General features: G+C 39.1%; 1 protein-coding gene and 3 long non-coding RNA genes across 7 annotated transcripts; 3 read left to right on the top strand and 1 right to left on the bottom strand.

Moving 5' to 3' along the window:
- Positions 1-1537: 1537 nt before the first annotated feature.
- Positions 1538-2202, top strand: LOC112846010 (Fc receptor-like B; the record flags this gene model as incomplete). The annotated part of the gene is made up of 3 exons (XM_025905209.1): positions 1538-1582; positions 1701-1896; positions 1976-2202. Coding segments are annotated over exons 1-3 (468 nt in total), but the record flags the coding sequence as incomplete, so codon positions are not given.
- Positions 2203-2397: 195 nt separating this feature from the next.
- On the top strand, positions 2398-6292 carry LOC106097145 (uncharacterized). Of its 4 annotated transcripts, none has more exons than XR_003218917.1 (3): positions 2398-2458; positions 2607-2700; positions 5893-6292. It is a non-coding gene; the product is annotated as an uncharacterized LOC106097145 (long non-coding RNA). The 4 variants fall into 4 exon arrangements; XR_001223466.3 differs by lacking the exon at positions 5893-6292 and adding an exon at positions 4113-4241; XR_003218919.1 differs by lacking the exon at positions 5893-6292 and adding an exon at positions 2913-3150.
- Positions 6293-11231: 4939 nt separating this feature from the next.
- On the top strand, positions 11232-13410 carry LOC109201270 (uncharacterized). Its single transcript, XR_003218903.1, has 4 exons — positions 11232-11325; positions 11456-11579; positions 12432-12524; positions 12889-13410. It is a non-coding gene; the product is annotated as an uncharacterized LOC109201270 (long non-coding RNA).
- A 2888-nt stretch (positions 13411-16298) lies between these two features.
- LOC102081085 (uncharacterized) lies at positions 16299-20285 on the bottom strand. Its single transcript, XR_268015.3, has 2 exons — positions 20141-20285; positions 16299-16596 (listed from the first exon to the last, which is right to left on the bottom strand). It is a non-coding gene; the product is annotated as an uncharacterized LOC102081085 (long non-coding RNA).
- Between the last annotated feature and the right edge of the window lie 2999 nt (positions 20286-23284).

Below are 23284 nucleotides of genomic sequence, written 5' to 3'. Positions count from 1 at the left end.
CTTTTTATGACTTAAGCATGTTAATATCAATCTCTGGAAGAATCGATGACCTTCTTACATTTATGTAAAGTCCAACGTCTCCCTCTAGTGGCCAAATATAAACCATGTGTGAGGATGGTGTTAATGTAAAATGTGAATCATAGTGTTCCAGTCAGTCATCAGTGTGTCTCTGCACAGCTGTAATTAAAATGTGTTCAGAGGGCCTCAGTGTCTGAATGGTTCCAGTTCAGCTCCATAACAGCAGCGTCCCTGGTTTGATTCCTGTGTTTCAGCTCATATCTGCCTCTCTCACTGAGGGGGACGTAACTACATGGAAATAGATTTGTTCATCAACCAAACTACAGATCACTGAGAGGAAAAAGTTTGTGAATGAACTTTTATATATAATGTCAGTAGGACGAGCTTGATTGTCTCATAGAAAACTCATCCTCTAGATTAAAATGCCATGTAAATGTCTCAGTTTAACCTTAAATGACATCAGAACAGTGTTATTTTCTTGAACTTAGACACGACAATGGGCTTGTAATTGGCAGTAACATACACACATGTTCATAGCCATGTGTACGTATGTGTTACATTTAATGTACTCTAGCTCTGCACTTTGTACTAACAGAGGAAGAAACCGACTCAGAGGAAGAGGGCGGGCTTTACTTGGTGTCAGTGAGAGAAATGAAAAAAAGCTCAAATGAGTGAGAAGGACGATGAAGGAAACATCTGTGCTGTGTCTGCTCTGTAAGTAGAATCTCTGTGTTTGTTTGAATTCTTGTACTTTGACTGTCTGCTCTCCTGATGACTGATGATGGAGGAGAAGACATGAAAAACAAATCAGGCTGAATTCAAGTTCAAAACACCACGAGGACCAACTGCAGGTCTGAACTGACTCTTTATCTTTGCTCAGGAGTCGAGGAAACACAGCAGGCAGTGAAAAGATCAAATCATTCACTCATTATATCAACACAGCTGCACAGTGGACACATGACTTTACTGTAATATTTAAATGTAGTGGAGAGTTTGTATAAAATCACACTGTAATTTTTGCTCATAATTATAATGATCACTTTAATAGCTGTTTTTTATATAAAAAGCATGATGAGTTCAAACTGTATGGATACATTTATGTCACTAACAAATATAAAATAAAAGCTTGAATGCTGTTATATGATAATAAAAAGGAAAGGTTACTAAATCATATCTAACAGTACAGGTGTCACAGAGATGCAGTGGTTAGCATCCGTGTAGGTTTCCTCTCACAGTTCAAAGACATGTTTGGTAAACTGGTGATTGTAAACTGACTGTAGGTGTGAATGTTAGTCTTTTGTTGTCCAAACTGTACTTGAAAGATGTTGCTGACATCTAATAGAAAATGAGCAGATATATCAGAGAGAGATGAGTTTGTGTGTTTGTTGGCTGTTTGTGTGGAGTTGTTCTTTATGTTCACCTCAAATCAACCTGAGTGTCATTTCTCTTTAGTTTTGATCTCACTGCTGAGCTGCTCAACAAACCAAGGTCAGTAACCTTCTTCTGTCACAGTTTAAACATGAGAAACTCTGACAGATTTTACACATTTGGATTCAAACTTTCAGTAAAGATCTTAAAGACGTGAACATCAGTTTTTCATTTTAACCCTCACAGCTCGTCTGACTGTGAGTCCCAGCAGCTCTCAGTTCTTTGAAGGAGACTTTGTGTCTCTGAGCTGTGAGGAGGACGACAGCTCTGCTGGATGGACTCTGAGGAGAAACACAAGCAAACGACAGAGGACTCAGTGTGGAGATGGGTGGGGAAAACCAGCTGGTTCTTCCTGTAACATCAGTTACACTGACCGATGGGACAGTGGAGTTTACTGGTGTGAGTCCAGAGAGGGTCCCATCAGTAACATGGTTAACCTGACAGTCACTGGTAAGCTGAGTGTGTGGAGTTAGTGTTGATGAAGCTGTGTGTAAATGGATGAAATGCTGTAGTTTGTCTCTGTGTTGAGGTGGATCAGTGATCCTGCAGAGTCCTGTCCTCCCTGTGATGGAGGGAGATGACGTCACTCTGCTCTGTAAAACAAAGACCCCTCCCTCCAACCTCCCAGCTGCTTTCTATAAAGATGGCTCCCTCATCAGGAAGCAGCCTACAGGTCACATGACCATCCAGCATGTTTCCAGGTCTGATGAAGGCCTCTACAAGTGTGACATCAGCGGTCATGGAGAGTCTCCATCCAGCTGGATCACTGTCACAGGTGACACACTCACCTGTCTGTGTTTCTGCAGCTTTCAACATTCACAATGTGACGACAACTTAATGACTGTTTGCTTTGTTTTAGGGGAACACACCACCACACCTCCACCTACATCCACACCTCCACCTGGTTCCTCTCTCCTTCCCTTTTTGTCATGTGTTGGATCAGTCTGTGTTGTGGTTCTGCTGGTGTTACTGGTTCTGCTGGTGAGACGATGTGTTCACAGGAAACCTGAAGGTGAGACTCAGACTTCCTGATCTTTCATGTTTGAGTTTGTTTAGTAGAATAAAGTTCACATTCATTATGATCACAGTAACAACTTTCTTAAATATAATCTCAGTTTAGATATTTAATATATATCGTTGTTCATGTTCGATCATTTCAGCAGATCAAGAAGAAACTGGAGAAGATGACATCATCACTCATGTCATGTACAGTTTCATCAAATCATCAACAACAGCCAGTCAGACGAAGCAGAGGTGATGTTGTGTTTTCTTCATATTGTTATACTGTGAGGACATTTGTGGAGATCAGGGGTTCCATTATGTTTATATATTTCTTTTCATTATTGATTGATACTGAAAGTTAAAGAAACAAGAACACATTCATCATTTCGGGATGTTTTGAGTTCAACAGATTTTCTGGGATCATGTTAGCAGTGTTCAACTTTTCCTTTTTGTCTCCTCAGCAGGAAGTGAAGCAAAAGAGCAAAAGGATCTCAGTCCCCTTCCTAAGATCCAGTAAAGCATCTCCAGTCCTCTAAAGTTTCTCTCCTTTGGCTTTTAAATGAATCCTTGATCTGAATGATTATCTCACTTGTTATCAGTTTGCCAAAACTGATGGCATGCTAAAAAAGGGGGACTCAACTATTTGAATCAGTTGTATTGGAGTAGTGATGCATCTAAAAAGTAAAAACAACCAGTTGGGGAAACATGGGACTTTGGCTTATGTTGAGTTTTAGCTCATTCGTTACTATGTAAAAAGGTAAAACATGATGGCTGCTAACATGTTTGATTTATTTTTAAAGGGACATTAAATTGATATTTAATTTATATTATTGTTAATTTTAATCTAAAGGACTGAGGGCGCATTGAAATATAAAGTTTATGTGTTTGTCTCCTTTGACTACAGTTTGATTAATCAGATGTAATCATGTGTCTTTCCCTCTGTACTTACTAAGTGTTGTTCACTGTGAGCTGGACTGTGTGTTTGTGGTCTGTGGTTAACTGAAGTTAACACCTCTGCAGTCGTCCAGCATCCTGTTTCTGATAGAAAGAAAACACTTCAGCTGCAGGTGTTTCAACACAGAGCTGTTCATTTTAAAGTCAGGAAGAAACATCATTTGGAAAAGCATCTAAACTCAGCACACAAGCCATCAGTTCATTTAAAGAGAAAATTATATTGAGAAATTATTTTAATATTATTCACATTTTTTTTCTTTAAATTCACCTTTTTTATATTTAATTATTAAAATTCTATCTATGTGTCTCTGCTGAGATCCTGAATCTATAAAGTTTATATATTTATAAGTTTATAGTTTCTGTGACATGTGTGCTGGTTTGTCTAATAATAGTGTTCATGCTGTGAGAAAATGTTTGCTTTCTGCTCTGTGGTGAAGTATTTAAAGAAATGGCAGCTTTGTGGTCGTCTGACTTCTTTATCACAGAAACACCTCCAAGTTCTTTGTGGTCACTCTGAGTTTCACAGCAAAGATGTGAAGATGAGAACATTTTAAAAAGCTGCTGTAGTTTATTAAAATGATCTCTTCATGAAGGTATCAGTAACAGATAAATAAATCAGCCTTTTTACAGCCATATTGCTAAGCTGATGAAAAGTTTGACTTGATCCTGTTTGGTTGAGGCTAACTGATGCACTCCTCTCTTCACTGCAGGAAACAACAAACATTAAACCACAGAAACAGCAGCAGCATCGTTTAGTGTTGGAGAGAGAAGAGTTTCTGTCTTTGTCCTCTAAATTACCCAGAAACCAACTAACAATTTATTTTTCATATTTTGTTAAATAAAACATCAGAATTTATCTTGAATCTTTTCTTTCTTCTTCCTCTGTGAAACATTCATTGTGTCACACTCGATGTTTCAGATGAAACAGAACTGAAGTGTTTTAGTGTCTGAAACTAGAAACTGATGAACTGGACTTGCTTCAGAGCTCATCCTGCTAAACCTTTCAGTGAAGTTAAAATGCACCTGAATCACATTTAATGTCTGCTCCCATCTACTGGTGAAACTGGGTATTACAGCACATCTGGAACCCTCTAACATCCAGCAGGTCACTACCTAAAGGTGGGTTAGAGTTTAATATCAGGCTGATAGTTTGACAAACAGGAAGATGTCCTTCTTCAAATCAGTTCAGTTATACAATTTCCCTTTTGTACATTAAATAGACAAAAATCCATATAAAGATTAAACATGAGCCTAACTACACCCACAACTATCTGCTGGTGATGTTCAGAGGTTACAGGTATGAACTGGAGTCCCTTTATATCTCATCTGGTCTCAGGGTCTCTCAGGAGGATGGAAAACATCACTGTGGTAAAGATCATGAGGAAAACTCTGCCACTGTGACACGACTATGGAGTCGATACATTGATCCTCAATGTAGTGCTGGAGGCCATGCAGAGTAAATATCTCATTAAACACCATGTTTCTGACAGTTTAATGAAATAACTTCAGCTTTGTCTCAATTTAGACAAAAGTTACAGCTCATAAAAATCTTTATGTTTTAAGACCCGACTGAGATTTAATTCATATATTGATTTGTGTCATCAGTTTATACAAGAATATAAACTGAATATCATTTTGTAGCAAAAACATTAGTAAAATAATGAGTTAATCCAGGTAAGCTTGTTTATTTTACACACATAAATTACACTGTACATGAGCGCTCCATCCAGTTTTGGGCACTTATCTCGACATAACCAGAGTACCACCAACACCAGTTTATCATATTTTAACACTTTTACTGAGGACATATCTTTCCCAACTACAACATGAACTGTGTACAAAATCTCCCAGCCAACAATACAAATATTGAGCTCACCATAACCATGAATACATGAAGTGGAATCAGAAATCTTTCAGAGCCTCTTCACTTGTTTCAGGCTGACGCTACAGTTGGTTAGATTATTTCACCCTCATGACTCCACACTCACATCTACACTGACCAATACCAAATTAAAACCTCAATGCATTTTTTATTAATGCTTAAACAATGAAAAATAACAAGTAATTGTGTTAAATGTCAGGCATGCACTCTTTGGTCCTTCTGCTCCTCCCCTCATCACGTGACTCAGTGGGCACATGGAGGCTACAGCCAGTGAGAAAGTGGAACATGGTGTGGAAATATTTCACTGCTGTAAATGAACAAAAGTGCTTTTCATTTATATTTCAGCTCTCTGAAATATATCCAATTCTCTGATACTGACCCTGTAATTACTTATTTACATATCTGACTGGTGCCAAATGTTGCAGCACTAGCAGAGAGCGAGTACACATGAACGACACAAGACATTTCTACACAGACACGATTCATTCAGCCTGAGCTCGACAGGTTGCCATTACATTTTCTAAGTTCTAAGTTTTTCATGGTTCTGTCTGTTTAATCATAGTCTGAATTTATTTATTCATGCAGTGAATATTTTCCTTCAAATGTAGAAGCTGCTCCACTGGAAGAGATTTCTGAGTGAGGATTTCTGTGAATGAGTGAGCTTCATCCAGTGACCCGTCCAGTCTGTGAGAGCCTGAGAATAATGGACTTCTTACTTTTGTTCCATGCTCACAGACATTACAGGTGTCTTCATGTTTCTTCACTGAGGTTACATCTGTGTTGGGTTTGTGTTTTATCCTGCTTGAAGAAGATGGTGTGAGTTCAAAGTTCAACTTAAATTTAGGTGACTTCAGGAACTCTGACTGTGGTTGCTGTCCATGGTGCTGATCAGCAACTGGAACGATGCTAATGATTATTCCTCATATTGTTGTTGCACACTGTGATATCGTGAAGTCAGTGTTAGATTCAAATAACTTTTACATTTTTTGCTGTCTACAAATTGTAATATGCTGATAATTTCTTTCTTTTCTAAATTAAATGAATGACTGAACTTAGTCGTTTTAATGAGTGCAGTTACAGACTTCACACACAGACATAAAAGCTTCTCTCTCGCTCTGCTGCCTGAATGACTGTTAGCTGGTTGGTAAATATTCCCTGGACAAAATTCCCTCGGTGGTGTTGTTGATTATTTTTTAACATCAAACCTCCAGAGCTCTCTGTCACCACACCCACAGTGCTGTGTGTATTGCTGTGGTCTCTTGTCACTGTATGATCGGACACACAACACACAGAGTCAATCTGTACCAGTGACAAACACTCACTGCTGAAGCAGTTTGAGCTGCATATACAGAGCTGCTCAGCATCCAATAATTAATTAGAAAGTGATCTTGATTTTAAAGTTCTTTTATTGGTTTTTAAATGTCTTAATGGTCTTGGGCCTTCTTATCTCTCAGATCTGCTTTTACCATATGAACCCTCGCGGACCTTGAGGTCCTCTGGTACTGGCCTTTTGATTGTCCCTAAAGTCAGGACACATACTCACAGAGAGGCAGCTTTTCAGTGGTATGGTCCTCGACTGTGGAACAGCCTGCCGGAGGAGCTCAGGGCCGCAGAGAACGTTCATGTTTTCAAGAACAGGCTCAAGACCCACCTTTTTAATTTAGCTTTTACCTAACGTTTATTTATTTTATGCTTATTTATTCTATCCTGTTATTCTATTTATATTATTAATTTAGGTTTTACCTAATATTTATTGATTTTATTCATTTTTTATCTTCTTACTCTATTTATATTTATACTGTATCCCATTCTTATTTATTTTATCTTTTTATCCTGTATATATTCTTATTAGGTCATATCTCCAGTGTTTCCTCGGAGGGGGTTATCTGCACAGGGGCTGTGATCGACCGTGGCTGCTGTGGCTCTGTGGGTCTTCTCAGCCTGGCTGGGGGGCTTCTTTGCCTCCCTCCTGCTGTGTGCCCAGCCTGGAGGCTGTGGTCTGTGACCGGCTCCTGGTGCAGACGACTCCCTGTGATAGTGTTTCTTGTTGTTGTTACTTGTTGTTCTTAGGGTAATTAAAAGTAGAATGGGAGGGAGAGCCTTCAGTTTTCAATTCAATTCAATTTTATTTATATAGCGCCAAATCACAACAAAAGTTGCCTCAAGGCGCTTTATAGGTACAGAGAAAAACCCAACAATCATATGACCCCCTATGAGCAAGCACTTTGGCGACAGTGGGAAGGAAAAACTCCCTTTTAACAGGAAGAAACCTCCGACAGAACCAGGCTCAGGGAGGGGCGGGCATCTGCTGCGACCGGTTGGGGTGAGAGAAGGAGGAGAGGATAAAGACATGAAAGCAGCAAGTGAAAAGATTTTGACCACAGCATGTGCGAATGCTGATACACTTGCGTTGTGCTTTGCTTGGTACAGCAGGACACCTTTATTTCATGAAGCGAGCTATAGAAAAGACTGCCATGTCCAATGTGAAAGGGAATGCTAACACGCAAAAATTAGGTTTCAGCAGTTGTTTAAAACAAAAAACAGATTCATCTGGAGAAGACTGTTCCACAGTTTGGATGCCACAAACACAACAAAAGCACTACCCTTCTCTAAATAATATTTGCTTTATTTTATTTGTTTTTTTTCAATGCTTATTATTCTGTTCATCTGTTTAGTTTATTTCTGTGCTCACAGAGTAAGAATTTATTTATTTATTTATTTTTGTCTGTCCCATTTGGTTCTTTAGCCGTCAGAATTGTTGTCTGAAGACCAACAAGGATACCAAATGGATTTATTCTGCCAAATGGATCATCATGGCATTGCCGTATTGGTCCATTTGATCAACCTTTGTTGTTATTATTTATTTTATTTTCAGTTGTTACAGATGGGACAGACATGACTGGGGGATAGGAAAGGGAGAAAGAAAGAGAGGAAGGAAAAGAAAAACAGAAGGGAAGAGGGACAGTGAGAAAGGGCACTTACAAAGACAAAGAGAAAGAAAAAAAAATCTCCTGGATCACCTGTTGAGAGAAAAAGAAGAGAAGACAAGCAAAAAAAAAACCAAACAAAAACACAGCAACATACTAAACACAACACCATCACGTTAATCTAGCTAAGTGTGAACAGCAGTAAATACTAAATATTGAAAGTTGTTGTGCAGCACGCAGGACAGACAGCGCACAATGTGCTTTGAAGTAGCAGCTAAGAAAGGTGTAGTTTATGTCTACGAACAGTGAACACCCTTGTGCACACCTGTGTGGATCAACGCGCTTGTATACAAAAGGTTTCCCCATGTAACGGTCTGCTAGAGGGTGTGGAGGCCCATAGCCCCGTCCCCCAGGGCATGAAGCAGGCATGGAGGAGATCCAGGCTCCAGACATCCAGAGGCCCCAGAGTGCGAGAGCCCAAGGAGAACCACCGGAGGGGCATCCGTGCCACCTTCCTGGGAAGGGCTGAGGAGATCCCCAGACGAGGGGTCACCAAGTAGCCACGGAGCAGAAGCCAGAGGGGGCTGCACTGGCGTGCCCGCCGGCTCTGCCGGCAGCCAGCTGTGCCAGAGTGAACCGAGTTGCAGGCCCCGAGGCCGGAGGCCCGAGGGCCCCCTTTGCCCCGGAAGAGGCCTGACCGAGCGACAGGCACCAGGCCCCGCCAAGTAGCCACCGGGAGTGAGCTGGTGCATACCTGAGCGCCCAGCCCCGGACACCAAGAACCAACAATGCACTAACCCCTGAGGGCATCAGTTACCAGCAGTGAGTGTGGTGAGGGGAGATAGGCCTTCACACTTGGAGGGCCTGGGAGTACCCAGGGAGGTGGAGTCTAAGACCCGACCTGACATATAGACACAGACAAACAGGCACACACAGACATAAACATGCTTTCCCACCCTCATGTACACATATACAAACACTCAGCACTCACCCAACGTAGGGATAGACATACATAGACATGTACACACAATCATACTCCCCAAACATACTCTATGCCCCGGGTCCAGGTACCCTCGCCCCCAGAGGGGGAAATGGCACCCAGACCCAAGAGATGTGACCCTTTCCCCCGGGGTGGAGGCAAGCAGACCGCCCCAGGCTCCTCCTCCCAGCCCCCCGCCCCGATGGCTAGTAGAGAACGGGGGAGTAAGAATTTAATTGCACAACACACTGAAAAAAGTCTAACATGCAGTCATTCATTCAATCTAATAAGTGCCATTCAAAACAGAATAAAATCATTGATTTGATTGTGAAACCCTTTCTTTTTGCATTTTAAAATACCACTTTTGATTTGGATGAAACTAAATATCTGTACAAAGGACACAACGCAAAGTTTTTGATTTCTCTCAAAACATATATTTCTTTCCATGTTGAACAGATAATATCTTTAATTTGAGTCAAAGTGATTTGCACTTGAACACGCCCACCAGAAAGACTGGGACCCATTTTTATTCTGCATGGCTGCTGGAAACATCGTGTCACATCTTTGATTAATTTCATCTGAAAATAAACGTAAGTAAAGCCAAGTGTGTTACAAAAGCTTTTATAATTTGTATTGCCAAAATTGCAGAAAATAACCCCATTTAAGCTGGGTCGACAGCCACCCCCAATTTTTGCATGATTGTAGCTGCTAGCTACAAGTTAGCTAGCTATCCGGCGCGACGTTAGAACTGGTTACCAGCAACCGACCATCACAGTCGGGAATGCAAGTTAGGCAAAAAGCCGTTTTTTACCAGTATACTAACTAGCTAGCGTTACCACGATGCATCGGTGGTGGATACAGCTAGCTAGCATAAGTTCATAGTTCATAACATTCATAGTAGAACTCCGTGCTCTGCTTCGTTTGAATTTTTCTGGTGAGCTCGCGGTTTCTAGACACAAGCTTGTGTTTGTGCGCGCACGTTTGTCTCTGTCTCTCTTCATATAAATATCTGTGTGTTATGTGTGTGTACACCGAGCGCAAAAGATAATTATTAATGTGCATGATTTAGAGACAGAAATAACACGCCAGCATATAAGATCAATGACATAAGACTAATTCCTTCAATTGACTTTCAGGCGCGGCTCGGAAAAATGTGCATTTTCTGAAGAAATTTTAATTTTAACAGCAAAAAATTGACCCTATGCCAAACTTAGTCGCTAATGGCTGGTCTGTAGACTGTTTGGTAAACCTAAATCAAATTATAGTACTAGCTTTTTATAAGGATGTGTATGTCATGTTACGTATTTCTTGGTTTTTCTATGTTATGTGTTTTATAGAGAAGTAACATTATTCTTTTTTTTCTGTATGCTTTCAGAACCACAGATCGCTCCATCCATTCCATGGCTGAAGCATACATTTTCATTTAATCTGAACAGGTATCATTTTGCATTTACACTGCACATCCTTTTTAAACATTTCATAATAATCTAGACCCTCCCTCATTATCCTCTCATTCACCTTGCTGATGTGTTGGCACTATTGTGTGCAATAATTGCTCTCTCGGCTTCACCCAGGTGTGTGTTCAGTGCTGGTTGTGTAGGGAGATGTGCCCCATTTCCCCTTTTCTAGTCTTCGTAATTGAAAAGCACTCTGAAAATCACTTTTGTAGTAGTAAGTAATATTGCTATTGCATTAGTTACATCCGTTGTGTGAGTTAGTAAGAGATCCTTGTCCACTAATTTCCTCTGTCCAGTTATAAATGCAGCAACATTTTCTATGGAGGGCAAAGGGAACATTTCATTTTGGTTGTGTCCTGTTATTTTGGAGTGTAACTACTTAAAGAGTAACTGAAGCCTAACAACTTGTTTTGCTTAGAAACTGTTATAATGGGTTTTTACAATGTAATCTTTCAGTTTTGGGCAGTTTTTGACATTTCTGTGTAAACTTGTTAAATTCTACCCTTTTTGGTCTAACTCTTACACATGGTTTACATTGGCCACAGGAACACTTCGAAGTGGTGCGCTTAGGAAAATCATACACTGACCTTCGAATTCAGGAGGAAAGAGGTTGTGGATAAGAAGCCTGACATCAAGAACCTCTTGGAAAGATGGCCAGGTCTATTTCAGATGGAAGAGGTATAACTTTAACTTTTTTGTACTAATGCCTTTTATCATAGTTTGGAAATGGGAAATATATGTTTTGACTTTTTCTTGTTGAAAGTTGGTCTTTAAAAAAATGTATTGTACACTGTCTACTCATGTACAGATTAATGCAGAGTTTCTGCGGGTTACTGCAGTTCCCCTGCTAACCAGATTCATGGCCCAGCTGGACAAGCACTCCCCACAGCTACTTAAAATAATCAGAAAGAAAGGAGGGACAACCAAAGCAGGTAGGGTGTATATAATTAACTATTAACATGACAGTTAGCATTTTAACCCCTGTATCTAATGAGAATTTGTATCCTGTCACAGTTTTATTTTGGTAACGTCAGTGATTATGGCTGTGACCTTTTAAAATGTTGAAAGGAAGTGTGGGCTTTGTCCTTGAATGAATGAAGAGATTTATTGTCATTATACAAGTACAGAGCACAACTACAACAAAATTTATTTTGGAGACACATTTTCACTCTCACTCGCCAGATACACATACATACATATATACATATAAACTTTTATTTAGGGACAAGAAAGCATATGCCGCTTTTCCACCGACAGAACACGGTGTGGCTCAGTTCACTTTAGCCCCCTGCGGATGCTTTTCCACCGCCTTTACACCTGATTGGCCCGGGTGTGTGTAGTGCCCACGTGATGTGATATAGAAGCGCTCCCACAAAAGGCTTTAAAAAAACTCCCAGCAACCATACTCCATTGACTTTGGACCATGGCGACTTCCTCCACAAGAACCAAAAATCAAACCAATCAAAATGAACCACAGACAGAGCAAAGTACAAAAACACACATATATCGCGATTGTTGTTGTTCTTCGGGCTGTGACGTTGCGGACAAAGACTTTTGCGCGCGACTTTTCATAGCCAGATGGGTTCGCCCCTGTTCCCAGTTACGTCCGCTTTATGTTTCCACCGCAACAAGCGAGTTCATCCGCGCTAAACTGAACTGCTCTCAAGCGCACCGTGCCGATTTGGGGCATTAGTCACCTCATGAGGATAGAGAGGTGAAAAAAAATTCCTCTCATGCAGCATACTCACCATATTGCATAGTAACAATTTTAACTGTTCCTGCAGGATGCTGATGCTGACATTAGGAGGGAGTGTATACTTAAATCTCTCATTATCTACCTTGGAGAACGTGTTGAGGACTTGATAAAAGAATACATGGTATGTCCATATCTGTTCTGTCTCTACATGAGATGCAGTCTCTTGATGTAAATTTGACAACTCTGCTATTAAATGCAGTGGTTAATGTAGAACAGCAACGATTAATCAACTCATCAAGTTAATATCTTAGGGTTCTGTATTGTTTTGTTTTTTTTCTTGGGCTTTGTGGAACATTTATGAAAATGTTCCACCATTGATTTAATTTAATGATTATGCAATTCACAATCTGATTAGTCAAATAATTGTTCTAATAGTCTGTGACCAAACAACTATCAAAATAGTAGTTTATTAGGGTCAAAGATTTATCAGGTGTGCCAGATTTCAGTTCTTCACTTGTACATTTTGTTCCATATTTTACCTCAAGATATCCCAGAAAGATGAAGCTGAGGAAGAGCTGCAGAGTACCACAATGGCACTCTTCGTCTTCAGGGACAACTCAAGCCTCCTACATCAGCCTCGAGACATCGGGATAATCATTGATGGTGTGGAAGTCTTGAATGATTTGCCTTCTGTGGCAGCTGGAGTGGCAATGGTCTTTGGACTCTGTTATGCTCTTAATATGGAATATCCACGAGGATTCAGGTTCACCTTTGAGGCTCTTCAAAAGATTATGATGGAGCTTGACTTTAAGAAGATGACCTCTAAGATTCGCAAACTTAATTGTGAACTTAACACTGCACAGTAGTGTGTTTGCATGCATGTGTGCATGTGTATGTGGACATGCATGTGCATGTGTGCTTGGTTATTTTGCTTGGTTGGCCTGCAGTGGTATTCTACATTCAAAAATTATAAGAAGACCCATTTGAAAGGGAGATTTAAGTTGCTTTCATTGATACATGTGTAGATTTTTTTTACATTGTACAGGCACAGTGCACATATAAACATTTTTGAGTACTTGCAAATTGGTTTAAAAAGAGTTTAAACCATTATAAAAAAGTTTTTATAATGGTTTTATGCCAGTTTTAGACAGGTTGCAGGTTTTATACCAGTTCTAAAAAGAGTGCAGGTTTTATACTGGTTTTCAAAAGATTGCAGGTTTTATACTGGTTTTCAAAAGATTGCAGGTTTTATAAAACAAACATTTCTCTAATCATTTCTGCCGTAGCACTAAATCTGTATATTACTAATTCTCTCTATTGATTATAGTTAAAATGGTTTGGAACAATAAATAATTTTGAAATAATTGGTTGGCCAACTGTCTTGTTTTTTATAGGAAATGCAGAGCATTTTTGAACTGAAATAAAATGAAATGTAAAAAATATAGTTTGAATATATGTAAATCAATTACCTGGCTTCAACACAAACATATTAGTTCATGTTAATTTGGTTCGATGTGAATATATTAGGTTGGTTAAATTTCAATATATTAGCTTGGTTCAATAATTAAAATATGGTTCTATGTAAAAAAATCAATTTGGATCAATGCAAAAGTTTCAGTCAAGTCTAGTAATATTGTTTATATCAACATAAAAGTATCAGGTCATATCAAGTGACTCAATTTGGATTCTATGAAGTCAAATATTTTGGATGTGACCATTGGACATCAATTTTTTTTTATTTGAATAGGGTTTTTCTTTTTACAGTGCATAACTGCTGTCTGCTGCGCTGTAAATGACAATAAACCTCTTGATCTTGATATTGATGTTTCACTACTTTTTCAGAATCACTCTGAGAGAGGATGTTTTCAATTTTAGAGATATTGCACAAATTTAAAATTAACTTTGTGTTCAATATGAACACTGAAGGTCATATCTGGTCAGAAATGACTCAGAGATTCCTCAAAGTGTTACTAGAGTGTTACTAGAGAAAGCTAACAGTAGCTAACTGCCTTAAGCTTAAATTTCACTCATTTTTATTCATTGTTCATGTTCAGATTTTCCACCATAAAACTTTCATGCACATGAGAGACAGTTGAGCAAAAGGCTTGATTGATCTGAAATGGAACAATGCAGGTGGATGTCTTGGATTTTAGTTATTAAGCCCATAAATATGTGAGATGTGGAACAAACTCATAGACCAGTTGGATTCAATTCTTGGGAAATAATAATTTAGTAAAAGTGAATAAGGATTTAAAGTGTATATATCTGTTGGTGTATTTAAGATGAGATAAGATAAACCTTTATTAGTCCCCCACGTTGGAAATTTTTTGTTCAACACAGAAAGCACAAGTAAAGAGCAGAGAAAATAAGGAAAAAATATTTTAGCATATTAGTAATATGTGTAAGTCCTTTAAATATTTTCTGTTCAGGCCAGAGGAGGGTGAACAGCGTGTACCAGACTTAGATAATAAGTAGAAAACAACAGGCTGAGAATTGCTAGCTAATATTAATACAGAAACGTTAGGGAGCGAGGTGTTTTTCTTTTTGGTCTTTTTCCAGGAAAAGGAACAGATGTGAGACGAGGTCAGACGTGGATAAAGTGCTTGAGATGATCCAGTCAGGGACAGCAGGACTGGCCACGTTGTTTGCCAGCAGAAGATATTCATAATAACACTTGTTTTTGCTGTGGTATAAAACTGTATTGGCCACTTACTGCTGAAGTGTCTGAGGGTCTGTGCTCATTCATGGAGATTTTTTTTCTTTTTACTTCTGCACCCAAATCCAAGAGACAACACAAAAACTCAGAATTCATAACAGATGAAAAACAATCATTGGATGTCACTTTTTTTTGTTAGCATTTGTACAGTTAAATTTACAGGACTGAAATCTGCTTACATCAAACACACAATTTGAAAGAAATGTAATTGTTCTAATTATCTGCAGAGATTATAACATAAAACTGCAGTGGATTCTTTTGTTCATTTGAACAGAATGAATATAGTGACCTGCCCTGCAATTATGTTTTAGTCTGAATTACTGAATACTGAATACTCTACTCAGTCATTCAATCAATGAATCAATCAATCTTTATTAGCAGACTTTATGTCCATTGTTTAAAAAAAGTGCTAAAATTAGACTGTTAGAGCATAAATGTGAACATTAAATTTCTTAAAAGTACATTAAAAGTCCAAACACCCACAGCTACAAACATCTGACTGTCACTACCTCCTCTAAGTTTTCTACGAAGGATTCTCATTGCATCATTACATGCAACATGCAGCTTCTACAATTTTAAGATGACCACAAGGGGGCAGTATATAGCGGGGTGCAATACTCTTTAAACAAAGCCAGTTTAACTGGAAATGAACAGAAGCTGATTTGCAATAGTATTTGCCTGCACATAGAGCTTACATCGTTGTCTGTATATGTCATCATCATCATTCATTTGATGAGTAATAAATATTTCACCTTTTTATGAACCTCAAGAGTTTTTTGGGACAGTTTAAACACAGAGAAATTTAGCTGTTCATCCTGTTTGGTTCTACATATCAAGACAGAACTTTCAGCATTTTACTTTATATCATAGAGCACACCAGAACCTGCTGTAATCCAGCACTGCTTGGACTAAAAACAACCAGGTCATGATAAGAGGATTTATCAATGTTTAATCTAATACACACCCAGCTGTAAGGAACGCCGCGTCACTATTCAAGTGTTTGTATGGGTCAGCGTTTTATTGTTGACTTTGATATTTTAATCTCTTCAAAATGAATAAATACAATTCTATTGTCTTGTTAAATAATAAGGGAAGAAAAGCAGTAGATTTTAAAATGTGCTGGCATGTTGTTCAGTGCATGAGTTGACATTGTGAATGATTAAATAAACCTGAAACTTTGTTGCTGCACATGAACTTTGTAGGTGTCATGTTGATCAGAGTCAAGACTGAAACAGAAAGTACTTTTAACTGCTGACCGTGTTTATTTAATGTGTTCACTGTACTCTGGAATTGTGACCTTGTACATTTATTTATTTCACAGACTTCATCTTCATTTATGGACAGACATGGTGGAAAGACGCCTCTCCACATGTTAGCAGTGAAGGTAGTTACATAAAAAACAAAGAAACTGTCATACATCTGTCACTGTGTTTTATGTCTTGTAGTCCCACCTACGGAATGAGCAGATAAGAAAGGAATGTGGTTGCTAAGGAGATGTTGCTATGGACACTGCTGTCACACAGGTGCAGGGTGTGGGCTGTAGAAAACAGGATGACACGGAAATACAGGTTAGTTTGGTTTGTGGCTGTGTGATACAGACGGCACTTTACACGCAGATTTTATTTTTCTCCTTATTTTTGTAACTTTTTGCTTGTTTTTCATCAAACTTATCCTGGTACCCTTTCATTCACAGTAAATCAGACGGGTATACTAAAGCTACACTTTTCTAGAATTGGATTTTATGTTGTTTTTTTTTGTTGTTGTTTTTTTTATCATGATGGTCAGATGACTCTTTGAGGATTTTGGAGATCTCTTCAGAACAATAGAAACAGTAAGTGTTGAAACCTTTCAGTTTTTTAGCTCAACAAACTGACACTGTACAGGAAGTGCTGCAGCACACACACACAAACAAACTTCCTGCAGATTATTTGCTGCTGTTCATCTTTTCCATGTTTTCTCTGTGTGTGTTTCTGCTGCTTCTTCGTCCTCACTGTATACAGATGTACTGAGAGACTCTTACACTGATGTTTCATAGGAAAGTCCAAACAGCCTCACTGGTTCTCCATGAAGAACAAAGATTTGCTCTCTGTGGCTCCAACACAACTTAAAGACAATCAAAGGTGGACAAAGTTCTCCAGAACAGCTGTGGTTTTATGGAGGCTACAGCTAAATGCTGCCTCTACTACTTTTCAGTAGAGTCAACACTTATTTTGACATCACTTCCTTATGAGAAAAAATGGTGGGTCAGAGCTGAGGAGTTCCAGGCTGGTTTACACATAACAATATTTCCCTGAGAATCATTTTCATATTGAGTCAGTAGTTCTGTCTGTGTTGGCCACACAAGGATGTAACATGTCGGTGTAATCCAGACAAAGAAGTGTAATGTGTGTGTCAGTGTGATGTGTTGTAGTGTCAGGAGTCAGTATACAGCTACAAAGCTTTTTGTTCAGTGTATACAAACAGCTGTAGCTGCATAAAGACAGCATGCAGAGACTCACAGTGTCTTATAATGAGAGGCTGCTTTCTCTCATACATTATGTTCACTTATTAGCAGCACATGTTGTTGTTCTGTGGAACCTGCAGGAATCAGATTTAATAGCTAAACTGTAGAAGATGACAACAAACCTCACTGTTAACCTGCCTCCATCTCATTTACACACGTATTCTTAACTGTGTTCAATGAAACTCATTCCACGTGTACACATATACAAAAATGGGGGGGGGGAACCACATATAGGCTTGAAAGGAGAATTATTTTTCTTAAAACACATATTAAAGTCCAGTCCCATACACTAACTTCCTAATAAAGCTGCTTGTCAGTGTTAGTATAGGTTTGCTCTTCATCCTAACGAAGTCTCATCTAAGATGACAGGTTTACAAGCAGGTCAAGTGTCTCTATGCACCTGATTAGTGTAGTTATTTCCTTATTTTCTTCATCTCATATATCATTGTACTGAGTTTGAGCAAACCTTGAGCTTGAATCAGACTACTTTTAACAATCTTCCACCTCACATCATAACTGACTGAGGTGCCCCTTCTTATTAATAGTATGTCATTGTTAATGTTATCATTGTATTGTTTTTCCTTTTTTATAACAGCAATAGTATATTACAATACACTACTTCACTACTTTACTACTAATATACAATAGTATATTAGTTTATATTTTATTATGTATCCATCACAGGTCTGTGTGAATCTGCAGCTTCACACCTTCCCAAGCTGGAGACATTTTCCTTGGCTGAACAATGACACAGCCTTAATATACCTTATGCATCTCTCTTTCTTATTTGATATATTTTGTGTGAATTATCTGGTTTCACGCATTACTACTCATTCAGCTTGGTTGTCTTCCCAATTTTGTTTCATTGTTAATACCAGTTTACAGGTTGTTAACCTTCCTATTATCTCCTATTATCATGCTTATTGCAGATAAGCTCTACTTTAATTTAACCTTAATTTAACCTTTTGTTTATTCCACTTCATTCCACTTTCCATGCTTTAAAATATTACAACTCTTGCGAACGTTTCCCTTTCTTTTTTAGGTTTTTTGTTTCTGCTATTTCTTTCAAAAGAGCTTCCCTCAGTTGTGTTAATGCTGATGGGCTACATTTACCTTCCCAAGTGGGACATTTTGTTTTCTTAGGATTTCTCCATCTACATGCACTAATTTGTCCGGCGCCTGGACATTTTCTCTCTAACCACTGCTCGTCAGCAGTGAGTTTTGAGGCTTCGTTACCCATTTTAATCCTTTTAATTTTAATACTTTACAACTACACAACTGCGGCACCTTCTCTGGCACGAGAATAGAGAGAGGTAGTTGACACGGCCTTCTACTTTCAAGCTATTCTTGAAAGCAGTGTCACCTTTACATGATAAAACACGACCTGTTTCTCTCTTTTCACCAGTACTTGGGTGGCCAACAGCAAACAAAATAGTGGAATAGTTCAGCCTCCTTATTGTGCTGTAAAATCAACTTATTCCACCAACAAAAATAAAACAATACAAAACAAAACAGTACTTTTATACGCGCGCTACCTTTACCCACTACGGGGGAGCTACCAGTCCCAGACGAGCTCAATCTTTATTTTAAACGCTACCAGCCCCTCTGGGCGAGCCTACTTTACCCACTACGGGGGAGCTTCCAGTCCCAGACGAGCTCTATTTTATTTTAAAATGCTACCAGCCCCTCTGGGCGAGCCTAAACGTTTTACGCGAGGTGTCTGAGTGTTAATATTCACCTGGTTGCTGATTCACTGCCGGTCTCGCAGGTCTGCCTCATCGATCCCCACCGCCGTGGACCACTTATAAGAACGCTGGCCAGAATCCGAATTCACGTCTCTGGACAGGAGCTGTCGACAGACTTCAGCGCGGGCTTCTCACGACGGCAGGACTTGATGAGGCTTTCCTGTGGGGTCACACAAAAGTGCTGTGTCCCATCCGGCTCGAAGGACCAAGAAATGTCAGGAGTTTTCCTGTTATGCAACTCAGGTCAGAATAAAACGCTCAGACAGGTTAACGTGTACACGGGGAGACTCAGAGAGACTCTCCTCGTGCAATAAAAAGAAAGAGTCTTTATTCAGAGAGCACATACAGGAAGAGAGAAAATAGAACTGCAGGCTTCCTGTGTAACTTCCCCATTTAGGAGCCTGCACAAAGTGTGACTTACTGAAAGAGCAAACATAAAGAGCAAAAGATAAAGTAATAAAATAAAATAATAATACAAATACCAAAATCCTGAAATCTTTTGACACTGCTGTAATGAAGGTTCTGTAGAAATCTGTAGAAAAAAATATGAATCTCCACTGGGACAATGTGCCAAGGTTTCAAATCATTAAAAAAAAAAAACATCAACAGCATAATCTGCTGGCTCTAAATTGCTGCCCAGCAATATGCAAAGTGTTAATGCCGATGTGTGACCAACCTGCCACTGGGACACAAATTTCAATACAAGGGCAGTAAATCTGGTCCAGGATAATGAGTAATATTACACACTAAGCACCTTCTATTACCAATTATAATTCACTAAATCCATTTATACAGGTGAATAAAACTGGATTTCTGTTACTACTGTGCCCCACCTGCAGTAGCTTTGCAGTCCACCAGGTGTCGTTGGCCCACACTTTGGGAATAAAGCAATAAGGAAATACATGGAGAAGCAAATATAAACACTAAGCAAGTTAAGAATGAAAAGGAAAATGTTTAAAATAAAATAAAAATTTGTAAGTCGACTAAGAACCATTGATCAAAGCTCCAATACCATGATGATCGTGAGGGTCATGATGGGCCAGCAGAGCAACAGTCTCTCTCTCTTTCCATAAAAGACTCGAACAGACAGCTGCAAAAGCAAAGAGACAACGTTTTGAGCACACATTGCAGGAAAACAACATGTGCTGACATATAGCTTAAAATCACGTGATACAACTGACATCTAAATTATAAAAATCTAACAACATGTGAATAAACTACAATGCACTGGAATATTTGTAGTGTGACCCTGAGAGGCCACTGCAACTAAGGAAAACACCAACAAATGTAAGAGATGCTGAAAAGCCACACAAAACACAACAGAAACATAAGAAACCCCAAACAAACTAAACAAAAAATGCAAAAGCAAACTATCAGAGTCAAACCCTTTGACTCTCTGCTGTTACCTTGTCTCAGATAATGACTCGGGTGTGTCCAAACCTTTGACTGGTACAGTTACTCATACACAACTAAATACAACAGAAATACTAAATGCATTTTTGCAGTAATAAGACTCAGTGATATGAATATGCTATTTACGTGTAAAGACAACTGTAATAAGATCAACACGCTGACCAAAAGCAAACATACACTAATGTGCAAAAGTCTTGAGCCAGACGTTCTTTTACTTATTAATTTAGGTGATCTTGAGTGGTCGACCTCCAGGCTTTCTCATCATTTTTCAAAGATGTTTTTTTGGACCTCAGCTGATTTTTTGACCATTTTAACAGCATTAAAAAAAAAAAAACCCAAAAATTGTTTCCGATTCTTTTTCTCTCTGAAAACTACCGAAGATGACTCAGTTTGACAGCATTTTTTCACCAACAAGCTGATTCACTTAAAGTTATCAGTGGAAAAAGTGGTGTGGTGTGCAGTGTGTTATTAAAAAACATAGAGTAGGCTGAACAGCAGCAACGTAAAAGAAGTGGTAGGCATAAAAATCTACAGCAGATGAGCAAAATCTGAAAGCTATGAAAAGGAAAAAAAATCCACCAATGATCCTATCTCAGCTCTTGCTTTTGATTTATGTGCTCACCGTGTTTGAGATTAAATCTAATCTAAAGAGTCAGAACAGCCACACTTTTCCCTACTTAGCACTTTAAGAGGGTGGCAGCTAACGTGATCGACGAGGCTTGATCCATAAATTAAAACTAGTACTGTGCTGTGTTTTTAACAGTGTTGGTCAAGTTACTTGAAAATACGAATTAATTACTAATTACTGATTACTCTTCCAAAAAGATAATCATGTTACTTTACTTATTACTTATTTTTAAACTTAATTAGTTACTTTATTACTTAGTTACTTCTTAAAAACATGATACACAACCTAAATAGGTAATAAAGCAGCCTTTCAGGACCTTTCAGGACCTTTAAGCCCAATCCTACGTTGTCTGCATAATCCATCATATAAAATGTTATCAAATGAAAAAGTCTCTTTTTAAAACTTGTTTTATTAGTTTTAACCTCCTAACATTATGCACACTGTGTCAAGTTAAACATTTAAACCTACTGTCTGCATATTCCAGCATATAAAATAAACATTGTGTGTGTGTGTGTGTTTACACTAACTCTTTCAAATAATTCAATTAAAACACAGCATAAAATAAATACAAGCAGCAGCACGGAGTTCTGATGCTCTTAAATCTATTTTCAAATGTTTAGCAGGAGTTGGGCGGGAGGGGAGGTTTGCCCTGGTGCAGGTGTGCCACAGCCGTCATGTCAATGGGTGGATCTGGGTGTTTCTCTGTGAATTTCACATTCCCGTGGCAGCGTGCTAGAGGCTTGCTCCAATTTGAAGTTTATTTTTTCCATAAAAAGAAGTTTTCTTCCCACGAAGAGTGTCAGCAGACGCTAATGTTTTTGTCACTTTTTACGGAATCAATCTTCAAAGTTTACTTCTAACCTTTAACCGCTGCATGGTCATACTACATTACCCATTGTTTTTCTACATCGCACGCTTGTACATCATTGTCATGAGACACTTTCACAAACAAAATCACGGTTTAGTAACGCAACGTGCTTACGGGAAAGTAACAGTAGGCTAATCTACTTTCTTTCGTTTTTGCAATAGTAATCCCTTACTGTACTCGTTACTTGAAAATAGTAATCGGATTATGCGTTACTGGGCATCTCTGACTAAGAATGACTCTAACTTGCTTGGAAAATCCTGTTTTTCTTCTTTTCTCAACGTTATATTAACATTAATGTTAAGCTGGGCAGACACTGTGCGATTTTTTCAGTCGCGTTATTCAGCTTCGGCTCAAACTGTACGATTGACTCACAGGGGTTAGAAGTTCATAGGTCACGATGCAGGGTCTCACACTATACGGATGCTCTGTTGCGACCTGAGTGCTCACATTGTGCGTCCATAAAAATGAAGGTTATAACAGAAAATCTGTCGCTCACTCTCCCTCTCTGTCTTTCACTCACACAGACACTCACACCACCACCACCAACTTTGCTAAATTGCTAATGAAAAACTGATCAGGCAGCTGTGATTGAGCAGCAGTGTAAATCCAACTATTTACACGGTTGTTGTGGTCGTGATAATTTTGTGAGGCTACATCGAAAAGGCTCAGATGAGCTTTCCAAAGTTCTACAAGTTGTGCCTCCATCACTTGTGTCCAGATCACACGCTGCACTGCCGTGCTGCTCCGTCTTTTTGTTTGTGTGTTTGCGCGTGCGCAGTGTGAGCGGCTGCGGCAACACCCTCACGACGGTCGCGATTTCAAACAGGTTTGAAATCCTCCCGACCAAGCGATTGATGATCAGGAGCTGGTCGTGAGGTGTTAATCGCTTCTCGTTACCCCACGTATACTACACGATTCACGACGCACGATGAAGGCCAAAATCGGGCCGATCGCCAAAACGGTGGCACGACTCAAAAATCAGCTCAAAATGGGCCAAAAATCGCACAGTGTAAGCCCAGCATTAGATATCGCGGGTGGCTCAAGACTTTTGCACAGTACTGTCTTCTC

Source organism: Oreochromis niloticus, linkage group LG3, assembly GCF_001858045.2.
Source record: "Oreochromis niloticus isolate F11D_XX linkage group LG3, O_niloticus_UMD_NMBU, whole genome shotgun sequence".
Classification (NCBI taxonomy): Eukaryota; Metazoa; Chordata; class Actinopteri; order Cichliformes; family Cichlidae; genus Oreochromis; species Oreochromis niloticus.
This window is presented reverse-complemented; position numbering and strand designations above follow the sequence as displayed.